Raw genomic sequence first — 13,953 nt, forward strand, 5'->3', positions numbered from 1 at the left:
AGATATGACTGACACATCTTGCAACATGCTTTACGTACTCCCCGTGCGGTATGCGCTACCGGTCGCCTCTCAGGACTGCGTCGAAGCTTAGGAAAGTAGTTTGCAGCCCTTGCAGATCACATCGGGAATCATGACGCCTGTGGAAGAAGCTGTGTTTCTTGAAACGGAGGATGCTCACAGCAAAGAATTCTTCATGAGCTTCACCAAGCCAACACCTACTATGGTCCAACACATGAGACCTCTATATATAACAGCAGAAGTTAGCGGCACCAAAGTTAGCAAGATCATGGTTGATACCGGAGCTGCCGTTAATGTCATCACTACCAGGACCATGCACTTGCTCGGAATCAAGAAGGAGAAAATCCAGTCTACGTCCCTCACGCTAAAAAACTTCACGGGGACTGTAACAAAAACCCTGGGATTACTTTTCTTGCGCATCAAGGTTGGCCCTGCTGAGGGAGTTTATGCTTTCTTTGTGACAGATTGTTATGCGGCCTACAGTGCTATTCTGGGCAGAGACTGGACCCATCGGAGTTACTGTGTTCCGTCAACACTCCATCAAGAACTAGTTATGTGGAACAAGGAGACAGATAAAGCAGAGGTGATTAAAGCGGATCCTCGTCCATTCCCAGTTTTTGCGAACTATGTAGATGCCAGGTACTATTTGGAGCCTATACTCCATTACAGGTCAGTGGCATCGATGACAAAGGACGCCCCACAGGGGTGACGGCCTCTGAATTGGCACAGTGGGGGCTTACGCTCACAAAAGAAGGCTTGGAAAGGCCTAGCCATGCTGTGCCCAAGCCCTTAAACGAATAATGGATTACGACCTTCCAAAGGAAGGGATAGAGGCCTTCCACTCGCTGTACGAAAGATTATCATCGTACTTAGTGGAAAAAGAGGCCTATGATCGAGTCGCGACCTTAGAGGCCATGAATGAGACACTCTCTGACCAGGAACAAGATGATGAGGTTGATATTCAGCTCGCTCTAGCAGCACTGGACGACACACCTCCTAAGGTCAGAGATCCTACTGAGAAGGTCAATCTCGGAACAGCAGATGAACCTATGGAAGTGGTCATCAGCGTTTACTTAGAGCCTAGCGAGAAACAGAGGCTCATTGATTTATTACATGAATTCAAAAACTGCTTCGCGGAGAAATATGAAGACATGTCCGGCCTGTCACCAGACTTGGTTTTCCATCAACTACCAACACTCCCTGACAAGAGGCCTATGAAACAAGAGCCATGAAGAATGAATTCAGAGACCCAAGTCCTTGTCAAGGAGGAAGTCGAAAAAATGCATAAATCGGGCATTATCAGGGTAGCCAAGTACAATCAGTGGCTATCTAATATAGTGCATGTTCGCAAGAAGAATGACAAGATGAGGGTCTGCGTAGACTACAGAGACCTTAATATCGCTACACCTAAAGATGTCTATCCCATGCCGGTAGCGGATATGTTAGTAGACGCCGTAGCAGGACATGAATTGTTGTCCTTCATGGATGGCACCGCAGGATATCACCAGATTCCGGTCACAGAAGAAGACAGAAATGAAACTGCATTCCCTTGTCCTGGCTTCGCGGGCGTTTTTGAATATGTGGTTATACCTTTTGGACTGAAGAATGCTGGTGCAACGTATCAGAGAGCCATGAACCTTATCTTCCATGACATCCTGGGGAAGATTTTAGAGGTCTACATCGATGATGTAGTTGTGAAGTCTCAAAAGAGAGAAGAACACATCACTGATCTCAGAAAGGTATTCTAGCGCATGCGACAACACAAGCTCAGAATGAATCCCGCTAAATGTGTTTTTGGAGTTCAAGCAGGAGATTTTTTGGGATTCATTGTCCATCAGAGAGGGATTGAGGTCCCTGAAGATAAAGCAAGCGCAGTCATCAAGGCAACTGCTCCGCGAACGAAAAATGAATTGCAGCGTTTGCTGGGTAAGATCAACTTTCTGAGACGTTTCATCTCTAACTGTGCAGGTAAAATCCAGCCCTTCTCTCCATTGCTGAAGCTGCAATGTCAGAATGAGTTTGTATGGGAGCCTAAACATCAAGAGGCTTTCGATAGAATCAAGGCCTACCTTGCGATCCCGCCAGTGCTTGTTCCCCCGAGAACTGGATTTCCACTGAAGTTATATATTTCAGCGGCTGAGGCTTCCATTGGCAGCCTACTCGCCCAGGATGATGAGGCAGGCATTGAGCACGCCATTTTCTACCTTAGTAGGACACTAACAAATTGCGAAACTAGGTATACTCCAATGGAAAAGCTGTGTCTTACCTTGTACTTCTCAGCATGCAAGTTGCGGCACTACATGTTATCCTTTACTACTTGCATCATCGCTCAGACCGACCTGATCAAGTACATGCTATCGCGACCTATTCTGAGAGGCCGCATCGGCAAGTGGGTATTGGCCCTATCCGGGTTCTTGCTCCAATACGTTCCCCAGAAAGCAGTAAAGGGACAGGCCATCGCAGACTTTCTGGCACATCAACCTATGTTGCATATCCCCACAGTGAAGGAATTAGAGATTGCAACGCATGTGGTGACCCGAGAGAGGGGTCCCACAGCGCCGCGACCCCGAGCCAATGAGAAACCGACATGTCAGGAATGACATCCCGATAACTCATCAACTCGAAATCGCAAGGCCTTTTGGGGTCAAACTGTTGATTTACAAAACACTTTCTTGGACAAGTCGTTCTAGCAACCAAGCAACACATTTTCAAAAGCGGAATTTGAAATGGGCTAAGAGTTTTGGGCTTCCAATCGGAGCCCCAATTTGGAAAATAAAACAAATCACTTAGCAACTACAAGCATGGGAGACGCGCCCCAGGGTTACGGGTCTCCCAGAATTTTTGTAAGCGAGTAGGAAATAAATAAATAAATAAATAATTTAGTAAGAAAGTAAATAAATAAGTTACTTCGAAATCCGATAATGGACCCAAAACCATACTTTAGTAAAGACAAAGAGGAATACGCCAAGCTGGGCCATGTGTCTCTCTTATACGCTTCCCGACCACATGCTCAAAACCTGCACACTATTGTAGGGGTGAGCTTTCGTCCTCGCACGCCCAGTAAGGGCCGACCCAACCATGCTAGGTTTGAAAATAATAATATACTTGAAAATATTTACTACATAATATTGTGTACGTTTATCGAAAATACTTTAAAGTTAGGCAACCACAAACATTTATTTCTTTTATAAAGCATGTGCAGTATGCTTCACACAGTTTGGAGCTCCGAGATACTTACCTGCCGGCTAAACTCAAACAAATCGGTGACCGACCTGGTTCATCATCCTTCGAGAACCGGCCAACTACTTTGTAGTCCTTGTAACTACAAGTAGCAAAAGTGTCCATTTCCTGGCCCTGAGTCTCCTATGACTGGTTCACTGTCTGTACTCACTCTTCCTCGACAAACATAGAAGCACGGCCCCCTTCGGAGGTTCACGGTTATCGACACCATGGGATCCCTAGGAATCTACACGTCTAGGTCCCATTCACTTTCAGGTCACAAGTACAAACATACAATGGGTACAGTATCTCAACATGCAAGTCTAGCCTCGGTTTCCACAATATGCAATTATCAGTTATGGAAACACGGATATCACGAGGCATCGACTAATGAACAATCAAAACGTACTTGCAGGCAACATATTAATATACTAGAGCATTCCACATATAGAAAAGCCTCTAACAAGGAAGGGACAGCTCACCCTACCTGGGATTGGAGTGATCGCCCAATCTTAGCCTCGTTTCCGACTTTCGATACTTCTTCCAATTTCATGTGCACACGCTCGAGTCCTTTAACAAAAAGTATATCCGATAAGTAACTAATGCATAACTCATATGCACAATTTCTTTGAGTCACCAATTTATTCTAAATCGATACTTAATGGTAACCATTCCCGAACAATTCACTTAACGGAGTAAGCTCATTCGGGAGATGGTGATCACAGTTCTTTCCATGTTAAAATTTCGGTCAACCAATTTGACCTCAATTTATTTAGCTTCTAAACCTTAAGCAATTAAATAATAATTACCATTCCCGAATGATTTCGCCTTTCAAACTCCTTTCGGGATATGGTGATTATACTTATTTTCTTAATGTATTCCAAGTCAACTGGTTTGACCCTTTTTACTCAATTGTTAAATAATAGCAAATAAATAGTAATTACCATTCCCGAATGATCACATTCTTACGATAACTTCAGGATATGGTGACACTAGAATACTCTGATTTTTAACCTTATTTCATGAACGTTAATCCAATATCCTAATTTAGCTCAATCAAATAAAATCCACCACTTTTCATAATCAATTTCTCAAACAATTGTGGTTACTCAATCCCTTTGACCTCATTCAACACATCGAGTTTTAATTCTCAATTACCACCAAATTAAGCCCATCAGCAAAAGGACATTTCCAAAACCAAATACATCATCTTAATTGAGAAAATAAACTCTCTCCATACATTCAATCAATTTCATCTCAAGTAATCCACAAGGCCACAACTTCACCATGTACCAATATTTCACAGCAGAACAGATTTCCAAGTAGCAAGACCCTTACCCTTGTTCTTTTCCAAATTAGAAACCAATTCCTTGTAGCTGCATCTCATCACCATTATCCTTTCAGATCCTAGCAGGTAAAACACAATCAATAATCAACCCATCACCAATCTTTGTATCCAAATCAGAAACTGCAGAATGTCCTTATCGTATCTGAATTCGATCAATGCTATCCCAATAGCTCATCTTCTCTAAAAACTTCAATTCGCATATTCAAAAACCTCACACAGTCCAATCAATAGCATTAGGGATTTCATTCCACTTAAACCAGAAACTCCAATCAAAAGGGGAAACACGAAGACTACCTAATAAAGGTGATCTGAAGCTCCAGAAGTCGTGAGCGGCGGAGCTAGGGGCGTGTGCGGCGCGAGGTAGCTCTGGTCGGAGTGAGAGGTCGAGACAAGGGGCTTTGGTAAATGTTGGGGTGTTGGTCCTAGTCTAGCGGTGGCATCATTCTGACGAGGCCGGAAACGATGAATCGATCCCAGCAGAAGGCGTGATCCTGGCAGCGCTCGTATGGTGGCGTCCGGCATCGAGGAGCTAAAGGGCTTTGGGGTCTTGACCATTAGCTCTGGCTAAAGGCGCCGGGGACGGTGATGAGGTGGAGAAATGACCGGAGACCGATGGTCGTGGAGGTGCAGCGGCGTCTCAAATTTGAGGAGAGCGGGTAGAGATCGGAGTTGATGCATGACGATGCTGGACTCGGGTTTTGATGGAAATTGGGAGCTGGTTCGAGCGATGGTGGCGGTGACATGAGGTGGTGACTGGAAGTTAGGTTTCCCGACGATGGCAGAGAGAAGGAGAGTGGAAGAGAGAGGTCGGGGTCGATGCATGGAGTCGATCTCTTATGGGTTTAGGTCGGATTGAGGTGGTGCTTCGATTGGTGGTAGCGGTGATGTGAGGCGGTGGCCGGACGATGTGGTTCCGGTGATGGCAGAGGGAGAGGACGAGAGGGTGAGGTCGGGGAGAAAGAGAGTGTGCGGCCGAGAGTGAAGGAGAAATGGTTTTTTTTTTTTGGGTGTTAGGGTTTCCAAGTATTCTATTTATACTCACGTACGAGAAATGTCAAATTTGCCCCTTCGACGAATTACACAATTCTCCTAGCTGATTGCTTTCGGTTTTGGGCTCGTGACGTTTCTTTTATTCGTCTTTCGTCGGAAACTTTCTAATCTGTTTCTCAACTTCGTCATAGTCCCAAAACATGATCTCGTAAAAACCCAATATCCAAAACTTTGTTACAACTCAATTTATCGTCTTCGAAACTTTAACAAACGGTCACCTCACTAAACTTCGATAACCTTCTAGGTCCAAATGGAAGAATCTCAACCGAAACTTAAATTGTCAGCCCAATAGGTGGTCTCGATACTAAAATAATTTCCAAAATAAATTCCTTCACTTAAATTACCTTGCGGAAAAATCTTATTGGTGAAAAATTACCTTAAAAAAAATTAAACAAAATTTTCGGGGGCTCACACTCTACCCCCCTTAAAATAAATTTCGCCCTTGAAATTTGCCCAAAGCATGAATGAGAGAGGTTACTTCTTTTCACCTCGGACTCTAGTGTGCACAAGACATGGTTTTACCTTCCTCTGATACTTTTTGAACTTTTACCTTTCACATGGTACATCTTACTTCTCTTACGGGGACGAGCTTATCAAACTCGATAACCACTTGCTCTTGCAAATTGCAATTTTCCCTTCAATCACATTGTGTGTGTATGTGCATACATTTGGTTTCATTGTCTCATCCTACTCCTCTGAGCTCAATGCCATAAACCAAGACATTATCATTTCAGCCTTTCCGAATAATTCAAAGAGTCTTAAAACAAATCGGGGACTAACACTTAGTCACCCACTAATCTCAATAACCACATACTGCAGAGCAGTGGTAAATCCACTTATCAACCTTGTTTCCACAACTAAATGACCAACACTTTAGTGTAAGAATTTCTCAAGCGTTACTTGTAAACAATTCACGCGGAATACCCCATCACGCATCCAGTTACACAACATAATAACACTAAGAAAACTTTCAAATTTTGTGCTTCCGTTAGCTACATTTCCCAATTTCGGGGCTATCTTTATCACTTCACCAAGTGTTCCGATTATACTTTCCATAGGATACACTTCTCTCCATGAATCATGATTCTTTTCGATAAGTAACTCACCGAATAGCAACTTCGTTGCAACCATGCAATAATAGCTTACTTTTCAGAATCACCGAAAATAGATTGACTTCTACATCAAATCTCCATTCTATGAGAGTAAATAATTACTCGGTAATTTGAACCTTAAATATGAGTAGCAACCAAGAAATGAAACAAAGCTTCTTTGCATGTCTAACATAAATAAGTTTCGTAGAACGTCACTACGAATGACACGTCAACGATGTCATCACTGACGTCAGCCTCGTAGTTATCAACGATCTTGGTTGTCAAACCTCATACACCCTAATTCGTAGCTTAGCGGATACTGTTTACTCTATGAACAAACAATTGTGACAGCTTGTCCAAATGACGTCGAAACCAAGCACATGATTCAGTAGACTTGATATCACATTGTAAAATCGCAACAACTAGGTATCTACTACACGTCATGAGACACCAATCAATGGGTTGCTAGGTATTGAGTGCACAAACCGTCCAATGCTCAAGGCGTCAAGTTGCAACAATACATTTCGATAAGGCTCAACGAAATTCGATCATCACCAATCGAAGTTGACTCCTCAGAATTTGTAAAGTTCGTAGCATTTCCATTCACGTACGATATCGACCTTGAACTTTCATTTTCACCCTACGAACTCATTTGATGTCAAAACTCAAAAATCAAGTCATAAGCGCTCCTTCAATTTTTGGTCAAGCCAAAACAGTTGAATCGGTTACAAGTACTTTATTTATTTGTGTCCTCGTCTGACAACAAAAAAGTAATTTCTAAATATTCTCCTTTAAAGTAATCATTTACTTTCGAAGCGGGTGTCCTGAGTAAATTCGAAGGTGAACAAACATTCTTCCAACCACCAGTTTACATAAAAGATAACTAATGAGAAAAGAAAACCACAACGAGACTATCATTTCAAGTTTCCAAGAAGTTGGAAAATAATTTCAAATGAGTTAACGACTAAAATTTTTAGATATGCAATTTCAACCCAAACAAGATCAGTAAATTTAATGTAGAGGTGCTGACTGAGACCGTCGTCAAAATTTCAGAAATTTAAAAGTAGTAGAGGTCGGATAAAACTAAATTTCAAGTAATTGCGGAGACAAAATAGTAAAATTCTTGGGATTCCAATTTTTTTTTTTGCTTGAAAACAGAATAGGGAAATTTTAAACTCTCCTACTTTTCGAACAAGATTTGTTGGCACGAACTTTTTGGTAAGTAAGGGAATAATTTCAAATGCATTTTGCTGAAACAGCCTTGAAGATAGTTTTGAGTTTGTAAAACTTCTAAAGAACCTAAAATTGTACGAGCTTCGTAAAACAAAACACTTCAGTAAGGAAAACTCAATTGTTTAAGATTTAGTCTCTTGACTTATGAGGAAAACATTTTGAATAATGCAAGAGACGAAAATCAACTTTTGTAGTAAGAGGCAAGAATGTAAAACAGCTAATGTAAGCTCCTGGTGTGGAAGAAATGTTACGAATACTTTGTCTCAAAAGTGAACGCATGTGGTAAATGTGTAATTTGTCGCCTCGATTCTGGAGCTCGTACTCGTATTCGCATTTTACCTTGACATGCCTCGAATCCCGGTGTAGTGGATTTCTCCCTAAGTAAAACTAGGAGATACATCGATCCGGGAGAGCTACTGTTGACGTGTGAATTCTTATTTCAATCGAGTCTACAAAGGTTCGTACTCAAGTTCCTCATTATGGTGTACCTCTTTAGATGAATTCCATACTAAGGCATCAAACTGAAGCTTTAGGCTCATCCACGCTAATAATCTTCATCAAGAGGAAACTAACTCAAACTTCAATCCTTTAAGGTAACGAAACCTTTGGAACGGTTGTCCCAATAGAAGACTCATGAGCTCGCCAATTGCGCACAAGCATTTGTGTTCAAACCTTTCTCGATTTTTCCCTTTTCCTGATGGCGAAGCCACAACATGTAGTTCTACTTGGCACATTGATTGCCTTTCTCCACACCCCTGTAGAATAAGGCATTAAATTAACTTTTGAATTTTCAAATACTCATTGACGTCACCATTTCAACTTCATTGTAACCACGTAATCAAAGTTGTCTTTCAAGAGTGTGCTACCCACTCGTCCACTTTCCGAAATTCGTAGTGTTATTAACTTCAAAGCAATCAAAGACTCCTTGAAGTAAAGAAAACTGGCTGCTAAAGTTATAATCCTTTAAAGATATTTTCTTGACCACTTTTAGAAACGTTGCTGGTGATCCTACTAATACCAGTACAAGGGCGTGACCCTGTGATCTCGAAGCATCCTAACATTTTCAAGTACATTGCTGGTACCGCAATCATTTATTTTCCCAAAATTTCCCTGATTATAGGGAACACAATGGTAACCCAAGAATAGTTTCTATGACTCTACTAGTCGTTTCTCACTTTCGTGTGTTTCTCAACAAAGTAATCGTGTCAACACAATGATGCAACAATAGATTCTCGCAAAGCAACAAGGCTTCATATCGTTCCACAATTTAACAATAGGATTGGGGAGATGTCAAGCTCAAGCAATACTTAATTTCATGTTTGTGTTGCCTTTACAAGTTTCCCTGTTAGTCCACTACTTGGGGAACACTTGAGAGGTGTCTACCTTACTTGAAATTCACACATTCTTTCTGTAGAGCATCGATGGGGAACTGCTGCAGTCGGGCCATCGCTCGGAAGGAAGAAGAGGAAATCGAGTGAAAATATGAACACAACTTATCCAAATGACTGTATAGAGGTCATTATCTCACTTTTTCCTCAAATTTTCACTAAATTTTCACTTTGATCCGCCCAACACTATATTTTTCAATACGTGCAACAATATATGTAGTACAAAAACTTTAATTCATCAACAGAATTTGCTGTATAAAACTAGCAGGGGGTACACAAATATTCCTTTCAACTTCATTTCGAACTACTTTTCCGAGTACCAACTCACCCAATATAACCTCGTAACTTCTTAATGCTCCATCCCCTAATAATTAACCCAACACTATATCCAATCTTCACACTTACTACCTTTGGAGCGTTTGTGGTCGAGTGGCATCATGACGGCATTGGCAATTTAAAACTTTAAACCAAACTTTAGAGCACCACAAAAGATAAACTAAATAATTTTCCAAGAAATCTCAAAGGCGTCTTTACTATTCAAATCCAATGGGAATTCTTTGAACGACTCGGAGGTATCCCCAAGGAAAAATATTTGTAATTGAAATGAGGGAAAAGGTAATCAACCGAAGATAGTAAAATAGAAGAAAGGGGTCAAAAACATATGTTTGCCAACATATTTTTAAATGCCCAAGAAAACCGAGTGTTTTGCTCGACCAAATTCGACACGTGAGAAATATGAGAAGGGTTGCTAGTTTTTGCAAAAACGATTTCAAAAGTATTTCGGAACCTAGAGCTCTGATACCACTTTACTGTGGTGACCAGAGAGAGGGGTCCCACAGCGCCGCGACCCCGAGCCAATGAGAAACCAACATGTCACGAATGACATCCCGATAACTCATCAACCCGAAATCGCAAGGCCTTTTGGGTTCAAACTGTTGGTTTACAAAACACTTTCTTGGACAAGTCGTTCTAGCAACCAAGCAACACATTTTCAAAAGCGGAATTTGAAATGGGCTAAGAGTTTTGGGCTTGCAATCGGAGCCCTAATTTGGAAAATAAAACAAATCACAAAGCAACTACAAGCATGGGAGACGCGCCCCAGGGTTACGGATCTCCCGAAATTTTTGTAAGCGAGTAGGAAATAAATAAATAAATAAATAATTTAGTAAGAAAGTAAATAAATAATTTACTTCGAAATCCGATAATGGACCCAAAACCGTACTTTAGTAAAGACAAAGAGGAATACGCCAAGCCGGGCCATGTGCCTCTCCTATACGCTTCCCGACCACATGCTCAAAACCTGCACACTGTTGTAGGGGTGAGCTTTCGTCCTCGCACGCCCAGTAGGGGCTGACCCAACCATGCTAGGTTTGAAAATAATAATATACTTGAAAATATTTACTACATAATATTGTGCACGTTTATCGAAAATACTTTAAAGTTAGGCAACCACAAACATTTATTTCTTTTATAAAGCATGTGCAGTATGCTTCACACAGTTTGGAGCTCCGAGATACTTACCTGCTGGCTAAACTCAAACAAATCGGTGACCGACCTGGTTCATCATCCTTCTAGAACCGGCCAACTACTCTGTAGTCCTTGTAACTACAAGTAGCGAAAGTGTCCATTTCCTGGCCCTGAGTCTCCTATGACTGGTTCACTGTCTGTACTCACTCTTCCTCGACAAACATAGGAGCACGGCCCCCTCCGGAGGTTCACGGTTATCGACACCGTGGGATCCCTAGGAATCTACCCGTCAAGGTCCCATTCACTTTTAGGTCACAAGTACAAACATTGATAGGACCCGCCCCTGATTTCACCCTGAAATCCGAAGTGACCTTGCGGGGCCCACCTTAGAAGAAATTCTACCAAAAATTTGGCGGAACTTCCCCTAAAATGGGCTACCCAAACCTGTAGAAAACATGTACACTTCTCAATCAATTCATCCTTATGCTCCTGGAGCCACCCTGCTCCCCAAATCAACATCAGTCTCCAATTCACAAAACACACATCTCAACTCGGATAGCATAAATCCCATAGGTAATCAGAGAAATTCTAACAGAAAGGTATAAGAGGAAAACCTAATTCAAATACAGATGCGGAAGCCATGCTGTTGACTATGCCTCAACTTCGTGTACGCCCGACCTCAACCAATTCGCCTGCAAACTGGGCATTTGAAACCGAAGGGCCCAGGGGAAAGTACATAAAATACGTTAGCGTGAGTGGACAAAAATAAACAATTTTTAAACCAAATGGATTTTATACTTTCCCACATTTATTTCTTTTTCTGAAAAAATTCCCGATGCATGCAAGGATTAACGAAAATAAAGCAAGAGGAGTTCCACTCATGAAAACTGACTAGCCCCGCTAGTCACATACGATTTAAAAGAAAAAGTTGGAACTCTGACACTCAAGGAAAATAAGACCAGCCCCGCTGGTTAAACGAAAATCAAGCTAGCCCCGCTAGCTTAAGTAGTAAAGTGAGTAGGGGAAGGCGATAGCCATATTAGTGAGCCTCCCAGGCTCGGGTGATAGCCTCCCAGGCTAAAATACTCCCATTACTCCCGTAATATACCCTTACGCCACTAAGTGTAGCAATAGGATACCGGGCTATAGAATTACTGTCACAGAGACAGTAACCTGCGCCACAAAGGCGGAGGGCTACGGTGATCCCATCACCGCGCCACAAAGGCGGAAAATCAATGCTAGCAATGATAAGTCACCCAAAGTATGGCAAAAGAAACCCGAAAACCAAGTAAATCCATAAGTACATAAAGCTTCCCCATCTCTCGTAAAAGAGTTTCCCATGACGTGTCCCACACGCCAAGATAATCTCAAGTTCAAAATAAATAGGAGATAAATAAATATAAAGATTTACTCCATCGAAATCTCATTTCGAAAATCTCATAAAAATCTCAAATCACCGAATATAAATATAATATAAATAGTATAAATCCGGAAATCACATCAGAAATAAATAAATAAAAGAAAATAAGCATAATCCAATGACGTGACCCCGCACGCCATAAAACTTTCAAATAATCAAATATCCAAAACCATTCCTGAAATTAACCATATGCTCGGGAAATTAATACGATAAACAAATTATAACCTCGGAACCAATTAAATAAAAGCATGCATCATTCTTTGAAAAATAAAAGTCCACTCACAGTACTATTCCGACGATCACACATTCGTGTTCCGTCATCGAGCAATAGCTCGGTACGTCGTCCTGTACACAATTATATTCCGTGAATAATTCTTCAATAATTTAATAAAATTCCTAAAATCAATTCCTCATAATTTCACCTCCCAATTCTCCTCGGATTTAGCCCAAATTATACCACTAATACCAATTCGTTAATTTAAAGGTTCCAAACCAGAACCGAGAGATATCCGACGGTCGGATTCTCGCAATTCGATAATCGAAACCCTAAACTTCAAAATTCATAAATAATTCCAAGTTTCTCCAAAATTTACCAAACTTCACATACAAGCTCTACACAATTTATAGGATTTAATGGGCTAAAAACCGGAATTAAAACACTGCCTTACGAGCCTTCACGCGCCACCTACAGTGGCGGCGCGTGGGGCTCACGCGGGCACTACAACAATATTGGGCTATAGTGACCAAATCCATAGTGACCTAATTATAATGGTCACAAATAACATAGATTTACTGACCAACAAGAACTAGTGGTCATTAAATCACTTGGCGGTAATGTAAATGATAAGCCAAAGCCAGCCCATTGTATAATTTTTAGACCAAGTATAAGACAAGTAGTGACCCAGACCGCTTGGTAAGTAATATTTTTTTATTAGTGACCAAATTGAATCGTTGTGAGGGACTGTAGAGAAAGCCCTTGTGTAATTAGTGACCGAAGAAAATTAAAAATCAATTCCGTAGAGGCGGGATTGTTGGTGCCAGGCGGTTTCTTGAGAAAACAAAAAAAAATAAAAAATTGAAGAGTTAAGCCATTTGTGGACTCGGGTTTACATGATCAATTTTCTTCTTGTATTTACAGCCTCGATCCATTCCCCTATCTTCCCCTATCTTCTCACTCCCTCAAGCATAACCGTAATTCTCTCCGCGTCATCTCCACAGCTTCGATCATTTCACGTTTGCCTCGCCTACCTTTCAATTCGACACCGACATCAAATTTCAGGGGGTTTGGTTCGCCGTGAGCTTCCTCCGTTGTCTTCCGCAAACTCGACGCTGATGACTTCCGCTACCCTCTCGTTAAGCAAGTGTGGTTAATTTTTCTTTACCTTGTTCATTATTAAGTACTGTTCAATTAGGATTAGGATCATTAGGCTGATTAGCTATATGTGAGTTAGCTTTGATGTCTTTTTTTTTTGCAGAGCACATTGATTTTGAGAAGGATTCGAGGATTGATTGAAGTTGGAAAGATTCTACTAGGTAAGGGGTTTTCTTCAATCAATTAAGAGTCTAGTAATTTGAATCACTGAAGTGGCCTGGGAGCATCACTTTCTTGTTATTTGATGTTCACTTTCCGCGCTTCTTTTTCTGAATCTATTTATCTCTTCCCATTGATTTGATTCTGTATTTGAATTTTTCATTTCATACATAGATATTGTTCTGAAA

General features: G+C 41.2%; 1 protein-coding gene across 1 annotated transcript; it reads left to right on the plus strand.

Moving 5' to 3' along the window:
* The first annotated feature begins 932 nt into the window (after nucleotides 1-932).
* On the plus strand, nucleotides 933-13,747 carry LOC112198960. Its single transcript, XM_024340039.1, has 4 exons — nucleotides 933-1,085; nucleotides 1,857-1,944; nucleotides 1,987-2,199; nucleotides 13,710-13,747. The coding sequence occupies exons 1-4, from the start codon at nucleotides 933-935 to the stop codon at nucleotides 13,745-13,747; spliced, it is 492 nt and encodes a 163-aa protein (XP_024195807.1).
* The last annotated feature ends 206 nt before the right edge of the window (nucleotides 13,748-13,953 follow it).

This window comes from Rosa chinensis, chromosome 4, assembly GCF_002994745.2.
Source record: "Rosa chinensis cultivar Old Blush chromosome 4, RchiOBHm-V2, whole genome shotgun sequence".
NCBI lineage: Eukaryota > Viridiplantae > Streptophyta > Magnoliopsida > Rosales > Rosaceae > Rosa > Rosa chinensis.